The sequence below is a fragment of the Bactrocera neohumeralis genome, chromosome 6, assembly GCF_024586455.1.
Source record: "Bactrocera neohumeralis isolate Rockhampton chromosome 6, APGP_CSIRO_Bneo_wtdbg2-racon-allhic-juicebox.fasta_v2, whole genome shotgun sequence".
Taxonomy (NCBI): Eukaryota; Metazoa; Arthropoda; class Insecta; order Diptera; family Tephritidae; genus Bactrocera; species Bactrocera neohumeralis.
Window position 1 is genome coordinate 28,141,990 of NC_065923.1, and position 26,565 is coordinate 28,168,554.

Here is a 26,565-nt window from a genome sequence, read left to right on the forward strand (position 1 = left end):
AGATAATTTCATGTTTTGGGCCGGTCGATGAGCCAAAAAATCATGTGATATCACAACGTTAGACTCTTTACTGTGGGGATATGTAAAATTCTTAAGTCTATGAGTACAATCCCGCTTCGATTCAGGCCTTGGAGCAAAACATCACGAGTGTCATTCGCCAGTTAACCAGTCAAAATGCTCGAACTAGTCTACGAAAATTGGACTCAACGGATGGACCATCTGAGACGTAGCCGCGGCCATTGTTTGAAAGAGATAATCTTTCAAAAATTTCCATTAAATTTGAAGTTTCTGTGTTTTTTCTTTAAAAAAGTAGGAACCTGGAAATAGATCATATAAAACCGAAAGCTCAGATTTTTTACAATTCATTTTACTTTACCATGGGATCAAAATTGTCCCGGACCGACCCACAACTACCTAGCTTGGTACAAACTTTTTATATTCGTGTGAGGTTTGTTTTCCATATGGCAATTAGTGTGTGTTTGGCAGCGGTTTGTTTACGACGCGCAAAGCTTTTCTGGCGATTTTTAACATGGAAAAACATTTAACAGCGATTTTTTGTATTTCCAAAGGAATTTAATGGCTACGAAATCGTTAAAAATGTGCAGAAGTGTTTTGGAAAGTCTACTTTGTCATAAACACAAGTATTTCAGGGGCACAAAGAATTCAGTGAAGGTCGAAAACTTGGCACCTGAGAGTCATCCATCCACGTTTTTTAATGACAATAACATCGAAAAAGTTAAAGAAGTAGTGCTTGAAAATCGTCGTGTGGGCAGAGGATCTCAACATCTTTACGGATTCAGCACATTGTGGTTAGTGTTTTAGGTATGAAATGCGTCAATGCTAGACTCGTGGCAAAAGGTCTGAATTTTTTGAACAAGCGACGTCGAGTAGAGATCGCAAAAGAGTTGCTTGAAAACGTAACTGAGGACTCTACATTCTTTAAACGCATCACTGCTGGTCTTTATTTTTCTTTGTATAAAAAGTATGCTAGTAAACATAAGTAAAGTTATATACCTTTCCAAATTGTATTCAGAAAATACTAAAGATGGGTACTACGTAAGTATATAATGGCTTGAAGCAACAGTTTCTTATTCAAAAAGCTGTAAATTTGTTTAATTCATGCGTATTTTTATGCAGTGAAGCTAACTAAATACATTTTCTGTTTATCAAATTGCAGTGGCAAGTCAAGCGTGAACGCCAATGTCTAAATATACAGTAGCGAGCATTAAAATTGCAGTGGAAATTGTTTTTTTTGTTCACATATGTTTTTGCAAGTTAAGGGTTCAAGTTCTGGCTGTGACAAAATGTAAAGCTTTTTTTTGCACGCTACTGTACGTAATTAGCTCATAGATGTACTTGTGCATATCGATCTTGTTTATGGTTCGAGGGCAACGCCATTCGCAGGATTTGGCCAAGCGTGACCACCATTCATATACATATACATGTATGTATATATGTATATGAAATACTCACACATAGTTACATTTTACATACACACACAAACATATTTCAATACATACTTCAAAGCTACATTCTCCTTTGTATTAGTGATTTGCATTGTTGCAAGTGTGGGAGCCAATAAAGTGCATAGTAATTAAATTCACCGCCTACAACAACAGCAAAACACAAAAACTGCAATTGCAATTACCTCAACACTGGACAATGGATAGTGAGACCGAGCAGTGACAGAGCAGAAAGAAAGGCGAGTTCATAAAATGCATAGCGTTGACAATGACGCCTCTTGTTGTTGTAACGGAGGCAATGACACCATCAGTGATGCCGCCAACCACAACGGACAAACAAATAGACAACAAGCAAGCAACAAAAATCATAACGATTATGATGATAATGCAATTGAATGAGCGGCGACAGCGGAAAGCAAATTGGTTTAATGTCCTCATGCAAGAATGTACATACATACATATGTACATGTATGTATGTATGCAAATACATATGAGTACATAAAAGTGTGCATACTTTCGTTGGAACCGATTATACTTCATATAAGGGGTGAAAAATATATCCGCATTTGTTATAAGAACAAGAAAAAAACAGTAACTTCGGCTGTAACGAAGCTCTACTACCTAAGCGTCTTAGCTATGACGAATTTGATTATGAAATTGCTTGATGACTCTAGATACCTACGACTAATCCGACAACAATAAAAAATAATTAATCGAAATTTAATTAATTCTCGAAGTGGGCGCAAAATAAATAAAACACTAATAAAGCCCTTAAGATTACTTTAAAAAGTATCCAAGCGCCAGCAAGGATAAAATAATCGAACTATTGCCAACGGTTTTATTCATTTTCATTGCCTTCAAAGCAATCCCCGATAAAACGCATTTTTTCAACGCTTTTTCCAGTCCCCGAAACAGTCGAATTAGTCTTTTTTTTCTACTATAGCCTTCAAACCTTCTTCTCTATTCGCTTTTGATCACCTCAATTGTGTCAAAATGGAGTCTCACATTGGTCTTTTGAGTTTATGTAATAGCCAGAAGTCGCACGGAGCCAAATCAAGCGAATATAGTGATTGTAGAACGCTATGAGTCGAGTTTGTAGTAAAAGTTGCGAAGAACCTAAATTCTTTGAGACGAATAGCGTTAAAATAAAATTTTTTGTCATCAGTTTAGCTGGCCGGTATTCCCAGGGCACCTCACCTTACTTTAGATTACGTCAGTTGCCTTTAATATTTCGGGATTAGAGAACAAAAACAAATATCAATATCAATCGTCTAAAATTGCTTAATTGTTTTCAAAATATTATCCATTAAGATCTACGTTTACATGCGTTTGAACCAATTTTCGAAGCACTTTTGCCACTTTGATTAAGGTTCCTGCAAAACATACGTTCTGAACATATCAACCGCCTCTTCAGGTGTCGAAAAATGTTAAACTCTTAGTTTATCTTTTTCCTACTGAAATAATAAGAGCTCACTCAGTCCTGGGTCAGCACAATACGGTGGATGACTCATCAAATTGATGGTTTGAATGCTCAAAAAGGCAAATGTTTCTATTTATGTTTGACAGCTCACATTATCGTTAATAAAAACAATCCGTCTTTGGCGGCCAATTTTCATAATTTCTTGAAAGACAACTGGGAAACAAAAGACTGTGCGCATTCAAAATTTACTGTTCTGCGCTGTTCTAGTGGTATTTCGCCATCTGTTACGATTTCAAAGACAGGTTTCGAAGCCTTCACTAAATTAGTCTTTGTCGTGATCTACGACCTCGATTGGATTCAGTATACCATCAATAAACACTGGTCCTTAAGTTCCTCAATGCACCGTTGTTGAGTTAATCCACCACGAAAGTTGTAAAAAAAAATAGCGTGAAAATGTTCGCGATTTAACGCCATTTTTTGGTTGAGAAGAATATTTTAAGTTACTGTGAACAACACAAATAACGCCCTTAGGTCAAAGGATTGTAAGTATATATGTATAACATCAAAACTGTCAAACTTTACGACAGAATTTGACAGTTGCCAATTTGCAACACTAGGGTTGCCAAATTCCTAGATATAAAAGGAACCTACGTACATTAGTATATTTAAGATGAATATGTATAAATTTCAAGTCGATCTGATCAAGAGGATCTTGCAGAAGGAGCACGCAGTTGGCAAATCTCAAGATTTAAAGAAATCATCATGAAAACATGGTTGCAAGGACTTTATCCAGCTCAAAATCAAAAATTAAGAGGAAGTTATAAATATCTTTTGTCTTCAAAAATACTCGTAAGTGTTCAAATTATGCTCTTATGTGCTTACACATTTACATGTATATAGACAAATATAAGTATGTATATATGTAAATAAGAAAATGTCTTTACTTACCAGCAATTGAGCTTTTTGATGGACCCCAAATCGGATTGCTTGGAGCGAGCAATGACCATTTCCTCGGTGAGGCGCGTCATTGTTTATTTTAACTTTTTTCTGCTTTTATTTTTGCGTTTTGATATTAACACGACTGCGTGTTGTTGCTGTTGTAATTTTGATGTAATTTTATTTATTTTTTATATGTTTGATATTTTTTGTTTCGCGTACTTTTATTGCTACAACAACAAAATAAGAGAAAATCAGCAAACCACTTCACTTCCACTTCATTTATGTACATATATATATATATTATATAGGTACATATATACTTATATACATACATATATGTATATACATACATGTGTACAAGTCACTTTCGTAAGCGCCACGAGGCTAAGCCCAATTACACAAGTTAAATGCACAAACTAAACAAAAATTACACACACACATAGACACACATGGCGATGAGAAATGCCAACAGGTTTTGGCGTGGCGCGTTGTTGTGGCAAGCGCCTGTGTGGCTTTTCTTTATTATTTGCCGCAATTTTCCTGTATGTATACACGTGTGTACATACATATGGGCGTATGTGTATGTGTGTCCACGCACTTATGTATGTACACAGATCAGATCGTTGCGTTTACATTGCAACTCGTCGTAAAAGCTGCAATAAATGTGCAACATTGCAACTGTTGCAACGATAAGCTGACGCACCAACACGCTATAATGCCCCCCTCTCTAGTTGTGGCACTCTTTCCGCGTAAGCGTTTGCTAAAATGACTAATACCACACGCACACATACACGACTGTGGCCTGTGCTAACCGCATGTAGCTATGTCTGAACATTATAAATATTTCATTATGTCAGATTACTTTAATAATAGCCCCCTTCTGACCCGTTTGCCTATAGAAATCAAGTTTTACTACTTCTGCTTCGTCTTCCAGTTATGATTACAGTTTTGCCGCCTACATTCCAACCTACAAAAATTCGCACTTACAACAACAACAATATTCGTTATGCATTTGTTGTTGCCACTGTCTATAATTGCATTGATTGCGGCAAGTAAACTACCCTTTTGGAATGCAGTTGTGAATTAAAAAATATATACGCTAATAAATATTTAAAGGTACAGTAAGGCCTCTATAACTCGTACCATCATTATTTATTTATTTATTTGTTATTTCATAAATTGTATAAAAGCTTATCAAAAATCTTTCACTTTTATTTTTCCACTAGCCCTATGAATGATGAATGAAGACCTAGTAATTTCAGCTCTTTATACCCTGAACAGGGTAAAAAATGTTTGCCACGAATTTTGCATCATGCAGAAGGAATCTTCGGAGAGCTTGCAATAAATACTTATATATACTCGTATATGTACATACATATGTATAAATAATCAGGAAGAGGAGCTGAGTCGACCGAAAAAAATCATTTTATTCTACGAAAAACTCTTTTATCTGAAGAGTTTTATCATAGATTATTGCCGAAGGCATCGGAATAATTCCCGCACAAATTGTTCAGATTGGAGCACTATAGAATATAAATAGCAGTCATACAATCTCACCGATCAACTTCTTTCTTCTTTTTATGTCACCATTCTTATTTTCTAAACTTTATGTAGGGTGAAAATTTCGATCAAATATTTTTTAAAGCACTGTTTTAGTAACTACTGGCTATTCGACTTAAGTAAATGTTTTCAAAAGAGAGCTCATGGTCCAGTTTGTGGCCTCAAAACCATAGAGGAACAAACGATTTAAAGAAGATATGTCTACAAATCAAATGCTTTCAAAGTAGTACTTTCAAGTACGCATCCGATTTTCAGATTCCATTGCATTTAGAAAATAAAAGTATCTAGGGTCACATTTCTGTATAAATTTTAACTTTAAATTTTTGTTCCGTCGTGAACATATTATGCATCGTTAACTATAAGCAAATGAAATATTTTGAGAACCTGAACCCCCACAACTACCAATGAGATTTACTAACGGGTGAGTAGAGGTACTTTCTTAAAAGATTTTTTTGACAGATCACGCATTTTCCAGCCAAATTTTCCTCTGCGATGAGACCCATTTCTGGCTCAAACGGTATGCTACCAAGCAAAATTACCGCATTTGGGACGGAGATCACTCTGAATAGATTCAACAGCTGCCATTTCATTCATTAAAACAACGGTTTGGTGTGGTTTGTGGGCCGGTTGGATCATCATTTTTTCAAGAATGATGCCGGTGAGAACGTAACCGTCGATGACGACCATTATCGCGCCATTATACTATTTGATACCGGAAATTAAAGCTCGTGATCTCGGTGACATTTGGTTTCAACAAGACGGCGCCACTTCTCCCAGCCAACATCGATCAATGGATTTATTGAGAGAACACTTCGATGAGCAGACTACATCACGTTTTGAGCCGATCGTTTTACACTCAAGATCGTGTAATATCACACCGTTAGAATTTTTCCTGTGGGGATATATAAACTCTAAAGTCTATACGGACAATCCCGCTTCGATTCAGGCCTTGAAACAAAATATCACGCGTGTCATTCGCCCGTTACCAATCGAAATGCTTGAACGAGTCATCAAAAATTGGAATCAATGGATGGACGGTCTGAGATGTATGTAGCTGCGGCCAACATTTGAAAGAGATATTCTTCAAAAAATAATTTCCATAGAATATATTTTCAAGTGATAATAAACATTCCCCATTAAATTTTTTCTTTAAAATAGTAGGGAACCTATAAATGGATCATCCAGAAAAACGAGAGAAGTGAGTAGCCAAGCCAGTAATAGTGTCGTGAGGACTTCGCTAAGTATTTGGTACGATTGGCAGGGATTAATCTATGAACTTTGCTCCCCAGCGACCAAATCCTTAATTAGGACCTGTGCTATTAACAATCGGGTCCTTTGAAGGAAGTAATGGGTCGGAAGCGATCAGCTATGGAAAATAGGTAAAGAATTTTTTTCAATCAACCCACACCCCAGGCCACAAATATCGATAGTGACTCGCCAAAAACTTTTAGCGCTTAGTTGGGAAGTACTCATGATTTCAGCTTATAGCCCAAGTGATAACTACCTCTTCTTGTATAAGGCGCAGAATTTTGCTGGTTGTGAAAATCGACTGTCCCAGTTTTTTTGTCCCAATGGACGAGGGTTTCTATGGGAGTGGCATTATGAAATTACCTTTAGAAAGGCAAAAGCGCACAAGGTATTGAACAAAAGTGGAATTCTTCTCATTAGACCTTATACATAGTTCAGCGATTATAAATTCGACGGTCACAATGCCGTTCAAATAGATTGATAAATTTAAAATGCTTGTGACCTCAGTGGGGGATCTTCAGGTGGCGTTAAAATAATACGATGTTTCACATATCGTGGCGGAGAGACCGAATAAGAAGACACTTGTAGTTCGCCACTAGCTAAATTTGTTTTTAATCACAATTTTAGTTACATCTTTTCATATAAAACTTAGAAAGTTCTTAGCTAACCACGTGCTTTTCCTACAAGGCACTCTGTCGCTTACTACCGCACCAGTCACTTGACAAGTTTATCGCATATTTCTGTACCGCTGCAGATAAATATGTGCATGTGTGCTGCAGCATCTACTGCAGCAGCGCCTATCTAACAGATATCACTAATCACCAATGCAAATATACGGCTACGCCAACGCAAATATTTTCAGCTAAGCACGTTTGCACCAATTTGACACTTCTTCATGGCAATGAGTTTTCCTACTTCTACGCTCTTATCACGCTTATACTCTTAATTTGGCTGTGCTGTGTTTTTTTTTTTTTAATTTAAATAAACCGCATCGATTTTTCGACACTTCCGCACACACAATTCGCTTTTCAATATTTTCCACTTCCAATTCGAAAGCATTTAGCAACATTCACCATTCACCACTTTCTACTTTTTTTGGGGTTTTTGTTTTTGCTTGTTTCATTCGCAACAATTGTTATTATTTTCTTTACACTTTTTGCAAATTTTATTATTATTTTTGTTTTTTTTTTGTGTTTTCCATATAACAAATTTTAATTAAGAAAAAATGCGTGAACGAGTTTTTCACAGTGAATTTTGGGAATTATTGAAAATTGTACGAGTGTTTCGGCTAACAGATTTTCCCAATTATGTTTTTTTGTTTTTTTGACAAAATTTTCTTCGATTCGCTTGGCACAGCAAGTGTCTGCGCTCACATCATCTCCACGGACTAATGACAGCAGCGTCGCGGTTGACGTCGGCATGCGCGCTGACGTCGCCGTCTGTTTTGTCTCTATATTCTGCTGTCACTCAAAACGCGCGCCGTCCGTTCCACGCTCAGGTAATTGCTTACCGTTATTACATGCCTACACACAAGTGCCTTTGTATCAAAGAATCTTGACTTGAATTGTCCAACTAACGCCGTGACCGCTGTGATAGTGACGCGTTAAAAGTATGCTTCTAAATTATAATTCCATATTACAACACACACAGCACTTCTGGTTATACAAACATATACATACACACATGTACTATCACTGTTCAACTATTCCACTCGGTCGAAATTTATTCGCATCCGTTGCCGACCATGCCGCGTCGCGTTTGTGCTGAGACTACCAGCGCCGACCAACAGCTGCTGCTGTGGAAGCTAGTCGCTCCATCGGAATGTGCACTCCGCGCGGCTTGCGCTCGGCGAGTGGATACTTTTGTGCTTACAAACGCATACATACACACATACACATGCGAAGTTGGAGCTTTCTGCGGCGAATTCATCTTTTGTTTTGCTCCAGCGCGCATGAGAGTGCGGCGGGTGTTGGCGTGTAGTAAATATAATTGCAGGCGTTATAGTAAAAGCTACATCTGACAGATTTGTGTTATCGCTGGTTTGTTACGAAAAGTAGGGTGATGTGAAAACGTCACAAGGTTGTTCATTTTTTTAATATTTTATTTCCTTATTGATAAAATTGCTAAGAACTATGAATCAGTCAACGGATGGGGGCTTGCGTCATAATTGGGAAATATTATTGCTTTTAAATAATAGATAAAGTGGGTAATATGATAGAATACACAGTAAATACTTAATAACTTGAAGTTTCGAGTTTAAAAATAACAACAGTACTAGAAATTGGAGAATTTACTATTTAGACGATTTTTTATAGAATTGGTCAGTATCTGCTTCTTGACATAATCCTGCCGAAATCTCCTCGATTGTAGAACCCCCTTTTATATAAATAAGAAAAACGTTAACTTCGGCTGCACCGAAACTATAAAACCCTTCACAGCTGCAAGTTCTTTGGCAGCTATATGTTATCCGAAAAATATGTTTGGAGATTGTTGTGTTGTCTTAAACAATAATCTTAATCTTATCTTCTAAATACATAAATAAAAAATAATCTTATCTAAATTTTGATGGATAAGTTTTATGGCTATCTGCGATATCCTAGTGTATCGGCGGTTCCGAAAAATTTGCTCTTCTTAGAAAAAAAAGGTTGTGTGAAGAATTTCAGATCTATATCTGCAAAACAGACGGACATGGCTCAAACGGCTCCGCCACTGGTCATTTATATATAAGGTTGTCAAATATCTCCCTTCAGCTTTTTTGCTCTTTATTCAATGCTTTATAAAAAGTGTTACAGTGATCGGATTTAGTTCAAGTACGCGCCGTTTCGTTCGATAATCTGTCTCCATCTAGATGGCAACTTCATAATACCCCCTCATAGAAGCCCCCTCCTTATTTGCGAAGAACTCGGACAGCCACTTTTCACAAGTCTATTTTGAGTTCAACTGTACACCAAAAAGGGCGTTCCCCATGGGCAGGAACAGGTGGTAATCACTTGGCGCTATGTCCGGGCTATATGGTGGATGCGATAAAACCTCCCATTTGAGCTCCTGTAGCTTCTGACGAGTCATCAACGAAGTGTGTAGTCTGGCGTTATGCTGGTGGAACACTACACCCTTCCTGTTGGCCAATTCTGGACACTTCTGGTCAATCGCCTGCTTCAAGCGGTCCAGTTATTCGCAGTAAATGGTAGAATTAAGCGTCTGGCCATATGGGAGTAGCTCATAGTAGATGATTCCCTTCCAATCCCACCAAACACACAGCAAAACCTTCCTGGCCGTCAATCCCCGCTTGGCCACTGTTTGGGACGGTTCACCGGCCTTCGACCACGACAGTTTTCGCTTGATATTGTCGTAAGTTATCCACTTTTCGTCGCTAGTCACCATCCGCTTCAAAAATGGGTCGAGTTCGTTTCGTTTCAGCAGTATATCGCAGGCATTGATTCGGTGCAAAATTTTCTTTTTGCGTGAAATCATGCGGCACCCAATCATCAACCTTTTTTGTGTATCCAGCCTTCCGTTGAGGAAGACCAAATGCTCCATCAGGAACGGGAAGGACCTCTCCGAGCCGTTCGATGCTAAGTGAGGTTTCAGACAAGGCGACTCCTTATCGTGCGACTTCTTCAATCTTTCCTTGAGAAAATAATTTGAGCTGAAGACAGAAGGTACAATCGTCTGACGTATGCCGATGATATAGATTTCATTGGACTCAACAGTCGCGCCGTTAGTTCTGCTTTCTCCAGGTTGGACAAAGAAGCGAAGCAAATGGGTCTGGTAATAAACAAGGGCAAGACGAAATATCTCCTGTCATCAAATGAGCAGTCGTCGCAACCGCAGTTTAGCTCTCACGTCACTGTTGACAGTCAGTTCGAAGTAGTAGATAATTTCGTCTATCCTGGACAGTATTATCACCAACAACAATGTCAGCCTGGAAATCCAACGCTGAAGAGAGAAATTTTCTGCAGAAGACCCTTTCAAATTGGCAACGGTGGATTCGTATTCGTCTGGAACGATGAGCTGTACGAGATATACGACGATATTGACATAGTCGAAATATGTTCGAATATAATCGAAATTTCACAACTTCATTTCAAAATGGTTGTCGAAAATTGCGGGTTATTTTTCAAAAGATTAAATAAATTTTAATAACAACGAAATGCTTTACATTATGGTCACGACCATTTCAGAAATTCAAGCTGTGAGCTCTTATGATCGTGCTTTACGGAATCTTCACCAGTCTTTCCTTTTCACTGTGGCACTCGAAATATGGAGAGAATGAGTGCATCAGAAAGTCGTACTTCTTGTAGAGACTTCTACTTCTCTAGAAGGATCTCATAAGTTCCCACGTCGATGTCAGGAAGGTGCATAGCTCTAGGAGTCCACATGTTTTTTAGATCCCCGTTATAAAGGTATATAAAAAAGGGATCCATTACGCCACCATACGAGCCAGATGATTGAAAATGTGAATAATGGTTGAGTCGAGTCAGACCATAACGTAAGCTCAATTTCGATTGCTCCGTTGCTAAACATTGGTCAAAAAAGTGCTTACAATCATTTAAACAAGACTAGATCTAAGAAGAAACTCGATGTATGGGTACCATACGAGTTAAGGCAAAAAATTCATTGGCCGAATTTCCATATGCGATGAGATCCATTTTTCTAGAGGTTGGTTACTGGTGATGAAAAGTGTCACACGGAAACGGTCTTGGTGAGCCGCCGTAAACGATGACCAAGTCACGATTGACGGTAAGGAAGGTTTGGCTATGTGCTTATGGGATTGGCGAGGAATAATTTACAATGAGCGCCTTTTTTTGATATTGACGTGTTTTTGATGATCAAAGAAATATGGACTCATGTCTAACTTTTCCAATTCTTAAACAAGGCCGCTGTGTTTTTAAAAGGTGTTTAAAGGAAATCTTTAATATGGAAATTGTGATACCTAACCTCAACATCGTGGCCATCGGTGTGGTCGGCACAGCGACGATAAGAGTTGTTTAGTAACCAAGGAGACACGAATAATATTACGCTTGTAAGCGTCAAAAGTCCCATTGTCCAATGACCAGTAGCAATAACAAAACAATAACAACCAGTGTGGTGATTTGAAAAATAAATCGTTTCTTAAACAACATACAATAGAGTTTAGTGTCTACGACTGTTTGAGTTGTTTCAAAAATAAAATATTTGTAAAAATAATTTAATTTTTTGAAGGACTTTTCGCGAGAATATATAATACGTAATACAAATAGAATTTATTTTGCTAGTGGTACCCATATACTCGTACATATATTTAGAACTACAATATAGAGTCAACATTAAACCCCCTCCCCAACAATAAAGCACATTTACATAACATAAATGATCTCACCGAGAAAGTCCGCATCAGCGCTGAGCCTCATACCGGAGGAACGTAGCAAATTGCTGCCGTAAGTTAACACTTCATTTGACGAGCGTTTCAGTGATCCAAATTTCCAAATTTATGTGTACCTCACAGCGTATCCACAAAGAGCTGTGAGAGTCTCTACTCGAACACATCCAGTTCGAAGGGTTCGAGCAATAATTTATTTCGTCGCAAGAATGCTTTGAGCCATCAGGGTGCCGGCGCTAGCATGGGTCGCCACGCTACATTGATACCCGCCACAACGGAGGTGCGGCAACGTGTGCTCTCCGCGCGACGTCTACGCATGAAGACGTTCCAAAATCAATTGGTCGATGCACAACAAACCATAGCGGTACTACAATTAAAAAAGTTAAGAATTCTTTTGTTTACCTTTACTTTATCATTTTCAGGATCTCGCACATGAAAATCGCATTTTGCGCACACTTCACAAGCGTCAGGACTCGGCTTTGGCCAAGTATGAATCCACCAATGCTGAATTGCCGAAACTTTTACACTCACATGCCGAGGAGTTGCGCGTTTGGCAAGCCAAATACCGTAATCTACAGCAACTCAACAAGGAGCTTGAACATAAACTTAAAACCAAAGAGTCCATAATACTCACACTCAGCGATCAAAATAAATATTATAGTCAGTTGAATAAGGATAGGTGAGTGCTCTCTAGATTTTTAAATATGAAAATATCGAGTTGGGTTTCATGCAAATCCCACTTGGAAACCCTCAAGCTTCCTGCCATAACTTAGAATTGGTTGAGAGTTTGAAAAAAGAGACTACGAAGACATAACTTTTAAGCCAATAAACGAGGAATGCACCGCCACTTTAGGTCCTGTACCCTTTAAGCCAATAACTTCAAGTTCTGTTCCTCTTTGTTGGACATTCTTATTTTATAGATCGCGATTTTCTTCGCCGGATTAGTGAGTTTGGAGTATAATGTGCTCGATTGTTTGATCTTTTATAAAAATTGAAGAACTGTTAGTTAAAGTTCTTGCGTAATACAAAAAACTCACGGTTTCTAAACTTTGAAATCCTGCAGAAATCTGGAAGAACGACAACGTTTGTCGGAAAAATTGGAAAAACTGGAAACCCGTTTGCAGGAGAAGGACAGCGATATGAAATTACTGGCGCGTCGCGTACAAATCGAAACGAAAAATTTCAAACAACAACTATTGGCTGAGCAAAAACGCACAAAAGACGCGCTGCTAAAACTAGAAAAGGCGCGATTGGAGCTTTCAGGTTACCGCAAGCTGGATGAATTAGGGGTAAGCAGCGTTTCTTCATTCTCTTTACAACTAGAGAACTAAACATTTACTTTCGCAGGAAAAATTCTCATCCACACTCACCGTTGGACGACGTAAAACGACAACTGCAGAGGAAGAATCCAAATTGGAGAAAGATTTAGAACGTATCTTAGCAGATGAGGTATTAGATGATGACGTCAAAGATTCGGAAACTGAATTTCATCCGACTGTTCACCGCGTAACTAAAACACCAATGAACCAGAAAATCGAGACACCTTTAGGCTATGGCAATCGTAAGCTGGGCTCATCCATAGTCACAATGGCGAAGTCACAAAAACAAAGGCAAGAAGGTGGTGGAGTAAAATCGACACTAAAGTCACCGCAACGTTTGTCCCGACAGCAGTTACAACAACAACGTCAACAAAAGAAATCATCTCAACTTAAAGATGAGCAGACACACGAACGACTTCCTGCCATAACCGATTACGAAGAAGATTATGAAAACGAACCGGACGATGAATTTCCCGAAGTGAGTGAACGCCATCAGAGCAATCGTTCCATACGAGATTATGTCAGCATTGACGGCGGTGGGGATGGTGTTGACACCGAAAACGGTGAAGACCATGTCGACGAGGATACAGAGGAAGACGAAAGTGATTGTGTGAATGGTCATTCCGATCGGAAAGTAGATGACGAGGTTGGTTCACATGGGACCTACAACGCTGAGTTTCTGGGAGAGGAAGAACATGAAGGCGAGAGTGCGAACGGCGATAACGGCGAAGATGACGATGTGAGTTCATATTTTATTAGATTTTTATCAGAAGTAAATAGAAGAAAATCTGAGCTTGTACACACAATTACTCAGTCAAGCTGAACGAAAAAGTTAGGTAAGTGAGAAGGTGAATTTAACTCAATGAAGGCATAACAGTTTTAATTGGTCAAGGGATTGAAGGTACCGCTAAATTAAACAGTAATATCCAGCTTCTTGGCTATTTAAGATTTAATACTTATCTAACTCCCTCTTTGCCACTCATCTAACGTTCTTCTCCTTATAGTCCGACCCAGTCGAAACAGAATGCTTCCTTAGCCTTCTATTAGATAATATTAATTTAAGCCTTCCCACCAAACGGGGTCTGAATAACCGTTACAACAACAATATGAATGTCCCCATGTTTTCTTTTGTGAAGTTGGGTTTGTTGCGGTAAATTGATCAGACTGGGAGTCATGCTGCCTAGTTGAGCTCTGCGTGACCGTTGTTGTTGTTATTGTAGCGGCAGAATTCTACCGGGTTGACAGTCCTTGGTCGGATAAAAATCCGGGTCCGTTCCGGTTACGTAAACCCGACTGTCATGGAAACGGCTCCTCGTGTTGCATCTAACCGAAGTAGAATTATGGTGGGGCGTTTTGCGCAAACGCAGCAGAAATATTCCTCCAAGCCCAGGTTGGACTCAATGACAGCACGTAACAGCAGGGCACGGTGCAACCCTGCCGCTAGGCTCTAAAAATGACAGTATTAACTTATTACTTACCGATCCAAACAGGTTTAGATATTCGAAACAAAATCCCTTGGACCGATAAAACCCGTGTTAATTCCGGCAACGCAGAACCAGCTGCTGAGGGAACATTTGGTTCGATGACAGTTAACAGTCTGGATAACAATAGCAACAATTCTTTTTGGGAGCCGCTAATCAAATTGAAAACTAATTATTCTCAATCCTAAAACCACGCTTTAATCTTTCAAGACAATAAATAGTTTTAACATTTCCAATTAACAGGTTTGTAATACAGCCAAGAAAACCTCACATATGAAGGAAGAGATCTCCAGCATACGCAAGCAAATCTCGCACGACTACAGGGAACGTGAGGCGTTCCTCGACACATTCTGCCGACAGGCCAATAGCGGTGTGCTCTTGGAGGAAACGCCCAAAAAGCGAGGCAACGTTTCTCCAGGCCAAAGTTTGCCCAGCAGCCGCAAAAATAAGCTGCTCGCCGCGCTCAAGGCCATCGACGACAACAAAAGTCAGGATTGAAGAACACGCGTATGAAGCATTAGTTAAGCTTTTCCAACAAACAAAAATATACCGAATATACATGTGACATTTGCAGTGTGATTTATATACTTCGCAAATACAAGCTAACAATATTTTATGTAAATTAGTTGACTTTTAATATTTTCAAGGTAAAAAGTAATTAAAAGAGTTTCTAGGTTATGTACAAGTTCATACATAAGAATTGGTGTTGGTGCTCTTTAGGCTTCTTCCTTCTTACGCATTTTACTTAAAGCACGTGACACCTTCTTGCGCACCTCCTTCTGACGCTTCATCTTTCGCGCTTCTTCCACCCGCTTCTCGGCACGGAATTGCTTCAGCCGTACCTTCGTCTCCATTTTGTCGCGTTTTCGCTTGGCTTTATAGTTGGTCTCTATCATTTTCATCATCTTGGCCACTTTCTGTTCATGTGGTGAGCGTATCACCGCTATACGCTCCAACTCCTCCTTTTTATCAGCCAACGGCCGCACTTTCGGCTTGTCCTTGTAGGGCAGCGCGCGCTGTAGTGCTTTGGGTATCGTAAGCGGTTTGAAGATTTTCGCTTCACGCTTAACCTCCGTGTACTGGCTGTCCGGTTGAGCTTCATTGCGTATGTTACGTTCGCGCTTCAGTTGTCCCAACGTCTTCATGCCTTGCCATTGTGATTTCTGCTCTGGCGGCAGTAGCAGCGAGGTGACAGCTGCATAGAAACGTGGTACATCCACGCGGAACCAGGTGCGACAGAAGACGATATCACTCAAAAGTATCTTATCCTCGAAGGTGGCACGGAATGAGCCTTCGGGATCATGGTGCGCCTTTTTAATTTGACCACGTATGCCGGAGACAGTTTTAATTTTGGCGCCCTCAAATTTGGCCACCTCCAGTCCGGTTGTGAACATGCCTTTAATGAATGCAGATTTCTTGTAGATTTTGAAGGGTTGGCCGACCAACTTCAGTTTTTTCATAATCTGCGCGGATTTATCCAATTCGCTAACGCTGCCCGTAGCCGCAATACGAAAACCCAGACGCTTCATTTCATCGAGATCGTGGCGTACAGTTTGCAACGCCAAGAAACCGGTATTTTGTGGCGTAATTGGACCCCAGAATGTCATGCTGCACGTCACGTGATTGGGTGTATACTTAAGATAACGGTGTCGGAAGTTATCTTCGACTTTGGCGTATATTGGCACAGTCTGGAAGCGCCGCCAGCCCAAAGAGATAATTAACGGATCGCCGGTCTTCAATATTTTCTTGTACCAACGATGCTTCTTCACTTTACAGTTAACATAACCGATATTTTCTTCGGTCATATTGAGACCGCCCACCAGCACGGGATAACTGGGATCGAAGTTGTCAATGAACTCCGAAGATATGCTACGAAAACCTAAAATTCAATTTAATGCATTAATGGTGAAATTCAGTTACAAAAACAAAAACACTTACCCAGCCGAACATAAAGTCCCGGCCGATAACCCTCGATTTGTAAACGCAGTTCGGGATCGAGATTTGCGAACTCGCTTTTATTCAACTCCGATTGCTTTTGCGCGTCCGCTTTTAAGCTTTCGTAATAATCGTGGTCACCCGTAATGCGTCCGTCATCCTCTTTTGGTCCATCATGATTGTCATACTCGGCATCGAATTTAGCTTTAAGTTTCAGTTTTTTCGCCATAAGCTCTGCTTTGGTTAGATTTTCTTCTTCAACTCTGGTCATACGACGCTTCCGCGTATTTTCATCCTGATTCGCATCAGCCGCGTTATCAGCGGTGTTTTCTTCGGTGGCAGTGTCTTGCGCTTTGCCGGCATGTTTTTCCCCAGTTTCAAGATCTTCGAAATCTCCATAAACTTCACTTTCAGCATCGCTTAGGTCATCCAAGCGCAGCAGCGTTTCGGCATCTTCTGACGCCTTCCATTTGCCGGTGACGAAGCAATTCTTTAAAATCGCTTTGTTGTCATCTTCCAGCCAATTTCGCGTACTACCGGAGAAGTCCTCGAAAAAGCATTGCTCCATTTTATCTCGTATATCTTTATCCTTTTGCATGTCACTTTGCTTTTTAGCGGCTACTTTAAAGAGACCACCCAGTTCTTCGCCCGAATCTGAATCGTTTTTGTCGTCTTCTTCATTTTTGTTTTTCTGTACGATAGAAGAAATGCATGGCAAATGCTTATATAGTTATTTGTTTGGGAAATTAAAAATTACCTTGGATTCGCTTTGGCTGTAGCAGCCATATACCAAACGCATTATGTTCTTAGCCTCCGAATGCCGTAGCAAAAAGGTGTCGCGCGCCTTTTGCGCCAAGTTCTCTTTCCAACTCATACTGTTGGCTAAAATTTTGGCCTCCTCCTGCTCACTATCTGTATCCTGATCAGATTCCTCAACCGCATTAAGTTTGCCCTTCGACTTCTGTTCATCTACTGTTTGATACTCCTCATCGTCAGATGTATTATTATCGCTATCTGGCTGTTCTTCTTCTTCACTATCTTCGCCGCGCCAATCTTCGCCGCCAAATTCATCGTCACTGTTGACACTCGCATCGTCCTCATCATCTACACCGGAATCTTCCTACAAATAACAAACGCTTTTATAGATATTTGCACTTGATATTAAACACACTTACATCTTGACTGCCTTCTTCGTCATCTACATCAGTGTCCTCCTTGTAGTCTTTCGACTTAATGGCAGAACCATCAGAGAAGAGTCGAAACTCTTGCTCTTCAATTTGCACATCCACAGTTTGCTTTTTATCTATAAGCTTCTCCACTAACTGTTCCTGTTCAGCAGCATCGCCAGTTTTCTCCTTATGGCTATGTGATCCCTGCAGTTCTATGTACACAGCGTCTTTATCGTAAACTATTCCGCCAACACCGGACATAGGTGCATACAGTAATCTTTCCTTTTCTAATAGACTACGCTTTTTCTCCGTGCCTGGCAGTGGACAGGGATCTGGAATAGCGCTCAGTTCTTCGATTCTCGCATCTCCCAAACCGGCAATATGCACTGAATGTTCTTGCTTCATAGGCACACCGCGCACGTAACCGTAGAGCACAATTTCTCTATCACATTTGGGATTGCGACGTATTTTGTCGGTGTTAGTTACATCTTCGACACGATCCACAAGCAAATAGCTATGCGCACCACGCCATGAAAGCGGTCGGAATTTCATAACCGAAATGAAACGTCCCAAATTTTTAACTTCATTACGCAAATATTCGCCATGTAGCAAACCCGAAAGGTAGAATAACTTGGCACCATCATAAACTTCGGTCCAGAAACGGTGTTTCAGCTCCTTCTTGCGTTTCCTCAATTGTTTCGGATTTTTAATCATATCCAAATGTGTTAGCACACCCATAATTTTTGGCATACCATGCACTTGACAAATATTAAGAAATTCGAAAATCTCCATTTCAAACCCGTAACTGGCATCACATAATAACAATACCAAATCAGCACATTTTGCCACATCAATCATGGAATTGATATCATTGTTGCATTCCAATAGTGTAATACGTCGCTTTTTCGATGTCACTATTGTAATGGGACCGCGTATATCAGTAACATTTGTACGCGTGAAATTCTTTATCAAATTATTTATTAGAGTCGTTTTGCCCACCTTAGGTGGACCCACCACAGCTATTAGCACAGGTGGTGGTTCATCTGGAGTTTGGTCGACTACAGGTATGTGTTGCTTTTTAGCTGTTAAGTCCTCTTTGCGTCGAAAATTCCGCTCAGCACGTTGTGCAGAGTTAATAGCAAATGCTTTTGGATTCCTTTGGCGTGCGGTCAAATTGGGTTCTTTCGTGTTACCCGAATCTTTCTTGGCCTTCAACTTTTTCTTTTCCGCTTTCACGCCGGCTTGCCGCGCGCGATGCGATTTTCTTTTATCCATGCCATCATCTTCCGGCATATTGATGCTATATAAATAATTATTGAATTAAATAATTCGATGTATAAGAATTTGTTACCGCACGTGTGAAGATATCAGTATTGTTTTTATTGCTGACAGTTAATAGATATGTACTTTTCATCGATTTTGAAAGACTGATAGCAATCGAATCAATTTATCGAATAGTATTCGATTTGAACTACATCGTTTGTTAATGTCTATATGGCTGCTTTGAATTATTTCATACATATATTTTGTTTATTTAAAAGGTACAAAATTGTTAAAGATTGTTCGTTTATATAGAAATAAACATTTTTTCTACAATAGTGCAAGCATAATCCTACTATTGTGAACTATTCTACCTCTTCTTAGCTGCCAAGTTGACTATTTAAACAATTAAAAAAAAATACATATTTCCAATTTTTTATATTGTGGTTTTTTTTTGTCACTGCGAAAACATGCAAATGTCACTTGTATACCAAGATTATACGAAAATTAGAAAGAATATTAAACAACCTCTTAAATTTTAAAAATATACCACAATACTTAGTTAAATTAATATTATATATATGACGTAATTAACTTGAAATGTTTTCTTCTAAAACTAAAATACAGCAACTTTTATAAACTTATTTACAATTTAAAATAAAATATTTGACGTGTGTGAAAAGTGTCTAAAATATTAATTTTTTGTGACTTGATAACTCTGCCCAGTCGTCATCAGCTCAGCAGCTATCGTTGAAAAGGAAACGGCAAAAAACGAAAAAAATTTGCAAAGCAGATTGGTGTCGGATTCGATTTATTTGGAGCTCTGAGCTACTAAGAGAAAAGAATTAAACATTTTGTCAATATTGCTGAAAAATTGCTGCTAAAATATTACAAAATCCATATATTATTATAAAGCAATTATTTATTTAAATTTTGGTTGAAAGTTTGAAAAGAAGGCAAAAGTGAAAAAGAGACTGAAAGGGAACAGCAATAGATTGCAGAGCCGCAATTTTTCTAGTAACTCGTAAAAGGTGATATTCAGGTGAGTTAATTAATAATAAAACGAACATATGCAGATGCAAGAAAAAGTTAATCACATCGCTCTAACATATATACTTGCGTCGTTAGCCAAAAAATTATCCTTTAGTTGTGACCATGGAATGCATGGGGCGTGAACTCGACAAGCTGGTTGTATATGCACTCATATGTGGAGTTACAAAGTTTATGGAGGGTGAAGAGGTGTCAATGTAGTCGCACCATTGATATGAGGGAAATTTACATTGCGCTATGCTAAGTTGACTAAAAACTCGACTCTTTAAGAAATATGAAAAAAACAAGCATTACAGCTGATAAAATTAGAGTGGTAAATACTGATGTATATAGTACATATATATGCATACAGCTGCAGAAATGTATATACATATAAGTACTTACATATATGTATATATATATATATGATTTAGCGTAGGCAAAGTCGTCACCGCTTTCGACCGGGATGCCTTTGTTCTCTGCTTATAGATGCAAGGAATGATAAAGAAACAACGACAACGACATATAAATATATGCAATTTGTATTTATATTTATGTACATATATGTACTATATACATATATGCTTGTTCAAACATAAATATATAAGTATGGTTACATTTTCTATTAAATTTTCAAAGTATTAAAAGTTTGCCGACAAAGGAGAGTGGTAATTTGAGACTCGAAAAAATAATAAATCAGCATCAATAATTTCCTTTAATAGCAAATGTTTGTATACCAGATTGTAGGCATACAAACCTTTATTTATGAAAAATAAGATTCTTTAAGCGCATAAACAACAACGTAGATAATTGCACACAGTTTTTCATGTATTTACGTTGTTGACGAGAATTTTTTTATTCATACAATAGTAAAAACCGACAATTGTTTTCGCCTTCTCTTTATGTAATTTTGGGTCATTTACCTTTTGTGAAAAAATTATTTCACATTACAGCGACAACCATTCGATTTGAATAAATATTTTAACTCAAATGTTCAATAAAAAGTGTTGTATTACAAAGCGAGATTGAATAAATTATCTGCATTGCTTAAATAACAAATAATAATATTTGTTTAATTACTTATGTTTACAGATATGGAGAGTCCTTGTGAATCGGAGAGCTCCCTAGACGGAGGTACCATGCTTCCACCCAGTCCAGTGTCGCGAGAGCAGTTGCAAAAACGCATCGAATCGTTGACACAACAAAATAAGTATGATTTTTATACCTTTTTTCAATAAACACTACCAATATTAATTGCTAATAAATTGTTCGTTCGTCATTCAGAGTACTCAAGGCTGAACTAGATACATTTAAGATTAAATGCAAAGTGGTGCAAGAGGAGAATCGCACACTCAAGCAAGCATCTGTTATAATTGTACGATATATACATATTTCCACAAAGCTATTTTAATATTTACGCACAATCTTCATACTTCTTTAAAGCAAGCGAAAGCGGAACAGGAGGAGGAGTACATATCGAATACACTTCTAAAGAAAATTCAAGCCTTAAAGAAAGAGAAGGAGACTTTAGCACACCATTACGAACGTGAAGAGGAGTGCTTAACCAATGATTTATCGCGTAAATTAGATCAGGTATATATTTTTTTAATATCCATCTGCAATACTGTTACTAACTAAAAATTGTTTAAATCGTACAGCTACGGCAAGAGAAATGCAAGCTAGAGCAAACTCTCGAGCAGGAGCAGGAATGTCTTGTAAACAAGCTAATGCGAAAAATTGAGAAGCTACAAGCCGAAACGGATAATAAACAAACCAACTTAGAGCAATTGCGTAGAGAAATGGTGGAATTAGAAAATACATTGGAACAAGAGCAGGAAGCCTTAGTTAATAAGCTCTGGAAACGTATGGATAAACTCGAGACCGAAAAGCGTTTATTGCAAATTAAACTGGATGAACCAGTTTCCGATCCAACTACACCACGTGATATAACCAATGCCAATGGTGACACTGCCTCTAATTTAAGCGCTCACATACAGACTTTGCGTTCCGAAGTAGTACGATTGCGTTCCAATCTCGCGGCAGCACAAAAGGAGGCCACTAAGAAATTACAACAATTTGCACAAGAAGAAAAGAGTATACGCGAAGAAAATGCACGCTTACAGCGCAAATTGAAATTGGAAGTAGAACGACGTGAAGCACTCTGTCGCCATCTGTCCGAATCGGAATCATCGCTTGAAATGGATGAGGAACGGTTTTACAATGAAAATTTATTAGGCGCCGTGGGCACCGCTGGTGGTTTGGGCAATGCAGCTGCTGGTGCTGTGAACACACGTCAACGCACGATCAGCAGCCCCGTTTCGCATAGTCCATCGAATAGTCGACCACTTAGTCCAGGTTCAGTACACCAGAACCGCTGTTATGCCTGTGGTCAAATTGTGGTGAGTAGTTATGTTATCAAAATTTTATTGCGGATTATTTTGTTTGAGCTTAAATTTATGTTTTCTTATTTTTTTTTTTAGAATCGCCGTGCCAGTGAACGTTTCATTAAACCAGCATTACCCACACCCATGCTGGGTCTCAATACTTCAGCTCCTAATGTGCTCAGTGGCAGTTCGCTTTTGGGCTCAGCCGGCAGTGGTGGTGGCGGTAGCGGCGGCGGTACAAATCCTAGTTTAACTAGCGCTACTTTAAACTCTTCCACGCTTTTTGGCGGCACTGGTGGTTTCTTACAGAATTTGAATGCAGAACGTTTAAGTATTGGCGGCGGTGCGAGCGGCGGTGCCGCATTGCTCGCAAGTAGCAATAATGGCAGCAACAACATGGGTTTGGGCATCAGCGGCACTAATACTATGAACAGTGGCAATGTGTCGTCTCTGCAGCAGGCTTCCAATCCAATGAATATTAGTATCAATAATTCGTCCACTAATCTAACGAATAGCATGAATACCAGTAATTCATCGTTGTCTGCATTTACGCCAACAAACACCAACTCATCCACTTCTTTTGCACAGCCAGCCAGTCCCATGGATACGTCCGTATATAAGGAATAAAAAAAAACAGTGTCAGTGTTTAATTTTTTTCTTAAACAACAGCACGGCAGAGGTAGAAAACAAATGACCGCAAGAAAACAAGAAACTGTTATTTCGATTATGGAATGAAATGGATTTCGAATTGACTTGAATGTTATGATTATTTTTTTTTTTTTTAAGAATTATCGGTTTACTGCAACATTTCGTTAAACTGGTCAAGATATTAAATTATGCAAACGAATGAAAGACGAATGGCTCGCTAAAAGAAATATATATATATTATTAGTTAGAAACACGAGCATAACAATAATAAATTTAAAATGTACTATAAATAATGACCAGCAACTGATTTTGCAACAAATATGGTTAAAATGGCGAAATGCTACATTTCAAGTATAACCACAACGATTTAAAAATACAACAAAGATTTACCTGTACGTACTACATTACAACAATCAACGCTCACTCGCTCATTAACTAAAACTTCTTGCTGCATTCGTAAAGCATGCATACATACATACATACGCATACATATACTATATGGAATATGCTACATTAGCTTATAGAGAGGTAAACGCATTAATTTGCTCAAATTCCAGCAGCAATATGAAGGATATTTAAGCACTCGACGAAAATTCGGAATATTGTGTTTGTACCGGCGACATCTACTACGCACACACACACCCGTATACGTATGTAAATACCTACAACAATTTTAATTGACTTAAACCGCGCTGTCGTGGCAGTGAATTTTCCCCATTCAAACTGGTATTTCCGAAAAATAATTGCAATATTTGGTGGATGTGTGTATTTTTAGTGAATTTTCGTTTTTGTAATTTGATTCGCTACACTCAATTTACCTAATAACTTATTATACGTATATAAATATAGCTCTACCACAAACAATACGATTATAAATTATATGAAACAAACTTCAAGGTAGTCCTTGAGTTGTAAATGCATACATAGACACATTGTACAAATGTCAAAACGCTGTTAGGGAGTGGAAAAAAATATTATATATGTGTATTAGGGTGTACGTTACTTTCCAAATCTGAGTGTTTTTTTTTTGGGCAAACGCCCACTGAAGTTTCAGTCTTATTGATTTTTTCCATTAAAATACTTCTTCAAAATGTAATGTACTGAGCATTCACACCAGTGATTTATAAATTCTGTGTTGCTCATACGACATGGTGTACTGTATGAATACAGTACATAAAATCTATGATTTTAACTGTACAAGTATAAAAGTTCAAACAAAATTTTGTGAAAAAAATTATTCAAACTTTTTTGTAGAGTGGAAATTGTTTGTACTAGAATAACATATTTTCAAAGTTGTAAACTTATTTGCTTTGGAGATAAAAAATATTCGGAAAAGACGAAAAATCTCATATAAACTGCAAACACTGGAAAAGTAAAACGGCTTAAATTGAAACAAACGTTAGTTTCTTTTTCCTAGGACAAAAACTGCAACTTCAGTAGACATTTGCAAAAAACAAAAACAATCAATTTGGAACTAATGGCCACACTAATATACATATATAGAGTCGCTTGGGGATTGGGTAGAAAGTGCATGCTAATCGCGTAATATTGCTCTATTTTGGAAATTTATTGATTATGCGAGTATGGTAAATAGTTTACACTCATTAAAGAGTATATAAGAATTTAATTTTTAATACACAGAAAAATATAAACAAGACAAACGCAAAAATAACAGAAAACACATAGTAAAAACAATTTATCGTTGAATTTTTGTCCATTTTATGAGAAAAAAACTGCAGCATGCACATTTAATTTAATTTACTATGAGAAATAAATATGTATGCATATAGAACTAAAAAATATTATAGCAAGCAATCGGTGTGATGTCCGAATAAAAATATATATTTTAGCGTCATTACGATTTTGTCGAATCGTAACGTGATTGAATTATTTAAACTAAACTTATTTTAAAAGCAATTTGTATTTTACGTTTATTTAAAACAGCAGCTGAAGTTGTCGGTTTAAAACATAAACTTCGGATTTTTTCTGCTTGTCACCTAAACTCAAGAAATAAAGTTTACATGTAATGGAAAATATCGTAAAATTGCAACAGTTGTCTTATTTCTGTGATTGAAGAGCTTGGAAAGCAATAGCTAGTGAAAACTAAACCTAAGGAACCAACTCGCCTCACACACTTTTCCCTTTGCTCCAAACCGGTTGAAACAGCACGTTTCCTGCGCCTCTCGTTAGATGATTATGATAACAAATACCTGGATAACCGATACAACAACAACCACTAATGACAAGCAAAAATGTGAGGATTAAGGAGGAAGTAGGGTTAGCACGTTTATGTGTTTTTTTATGAAACAGTTAAGGTATATTTACATTATAATATGATATTTGAAGAATCTTGTTAATTTCCATGGCGAAATATTAAAAAATACGAAAATTTAGCAATCACTCTCGATTTTGAAAACGTGAGTTCAAAGTTTCAATTTCTGATTTAAAACACTCATAAGATGGGAATGAATTTACTCGTAACTTCGTCAAATTTGTTCCAAACGACTTCAAGACAGAGCCTTCTTGATCTTATTATACGTTCATTTAAGATAAAAGATTCAAACCCCTTCTCCACCAATTCCGGTAGACATTACTAAAAATAACACACCTCCTTGCCTTCGAACTTAGTTTGAAAGTTCCGTACCTCCGAGAAATGTGTACATATAGAAAGCATGAGGTCTGTACCATATTCAAACCACAATTGTTCGGATTTTAGCTGGTAAAATAATTTTTTTCGACAATCTAACTTTGTTTGGGTCGGTAGTCCTACGTTTTATAATGGGTTCGGATGCCATAATAGAACGATGTAGAACCAGGTATGTAGTAGCTTTGAAAATCACTCCGCGCAAATAAAAAGGACACTTCAAGTGGTAGATTTTTCAGACTTGCTGCTCACTGTTGGAGTATGTGTATCAAGAAGTTGCCCAATTTGCTCATTGTGAAAAGAGAAAGAACAATAAACCCAGTAACAATCGGCTCCTTGACCAGATGCACTTATCTTAGTATGTACGTATAGTATACGTACATATATTCTATATTTATATTATAGCAGAAATATGTATGTACATATATATTGATGTTCTATAATATCTCTTTGTATGGGAAAAACGCTTCCCGAAGCAAAGAGCGTATAATTTTATATACATAAGTATATGTATATATATTGACCATATGCTCTTATCGTAGCACATATATTATATTGTTATATCAGCTATATGTATACATACATATATATATATATATTTATTACTATTATATAATAATTCTCTGTAGGGGGAAAAACACTTCTCTAGGTGGAAGCAAACAGATTATGGAGAGAATGATTTACGATGATGTAGAGTTTTTTATCGG

General features: G+C 38.0%; 4 protein-coding genes across 22 annotated transcripts in view; 2 read left to right on the top strand and 2 right to left on the bottom strand.

The window, feature by feature from the left end:
• The window catches only part of LOC126763398 (adenylate cyclase, terminal-differentiation specific), a 37,670-nt gene extending 29,232 nt beyond the window's left edge, over positions 1-8,438 (bottom strand). For 5 of the 18 annotated variants that reach the window (XM_050480880.1, XM_050480877.1, XM_050480876.1 and 2 more), the window contains exons 1-2: positions 8,310-8,437; positions 3,832-4,049 (exon numbers count right to left, since the gene is read on the bottom strand). In XM_050480880.1, the coding sequence (XP_050336837.1) occupies positions 3,832-3,911 (80 nt within the window). In that variant the 5' untranslated portion in view covers positions 3,912-4,049; positions 8,310-8,437. Of the gene's footprint in view, positions 1-3,831; positions 4,050-7,298; positions 7,424-7,452; positions 7,629-7,648; positions 7,671-7,703; positions 8,074-8,140 lie in introns of those variants that run through there. The other 13 variants (XM_050480882.1, XM_050480881.1, XM_050480883.1 and 10 more) reach the window with 10 other exon arrangements.
• A 3,325-nt stretch (positions 8,439-11,763) lies between these two features.
• On the top strand, positions 11,764-15,411 carry LOC126763391 (lebercilin). The gene is made up of 6 exons (XM_050480859.1): positions 11,764-12,047; positions 12,116-12,353; positions 12,412-12,668; positions 13,053-13,278; positions 13,337-14,047; positions 15,033-15,411. The coding sequence occupies exons 1-6, from the start codon at positions 11,980-11,982 to the stop codon at positions 15,285-15,287; spliced, it is 1,755 nt and encodes a 584-aa protein (XP_050336816.1). The 5' UTR covers positions 11,764-11,979; the 3' UTR covers positions 15,288-15,411.
• Positions 15,346-19,289, bottom strand: LOC126763384 (ribosome biogenesis protein BMS1 homolog). Its single transcript, XM_050480849.1, has 4 exons — positions 17,900-19,289; positions 17,482-17,844; positions 16,728-17,415; positions 15,346-16,668 (listed from the first exon to the last, which is right to left on the bottom strand). The coding sequence occupies exons 1-4, from the start codon at positions 19,184-19,186 to the stop codon at positions 15,506-15,508; spliced, it is 3,501 nt and encodes a 1,166-aa protein (XP_050336806.1). The 5' UTR covers positions 19,187-19,289; the 3' UTR covers positions 15,346-15,505.
• Positions 19,290-19,901: 612 nt separating this feature from the next.
• On the top strand, positions 19,902-25,264 carry LOC126763393 (coiled-coil domain-containing protein 6). Of its 2 annotated transcripts, XM_050480862.1 has the most exons (6): positions 19,902-20,195; positions 21,275-21,392; positions 21,467-21,557; positions 21,626-21,775; positions 21,841-22,581; positions 22,663-25,264. In XM_050480862.1, exons 2-6 carry the CDS (start codon positions 21,277-21,279, stop codon positions 23,191-23,193), a joined length of 1,629 nt encoding a protein of 542 aa, XP_050336819.1. In that variant the 5' UTR covers positions 19,902-20,195; positions 21,275-21,276; the 3' UTR covers positions 23,194-25,264. The 2 variants fall into 2 exon arrangements, with proteins under 2 accessions (XP_050336819.1, XP_050336818.1); XM_050480861.1 differs by lacking the exon at positions 19,902-20,195 and having other exon boundaries at positions 21,265-21,392.
• Positions 25,265-26,565: the final 1,301 nt, after the last annotated feature.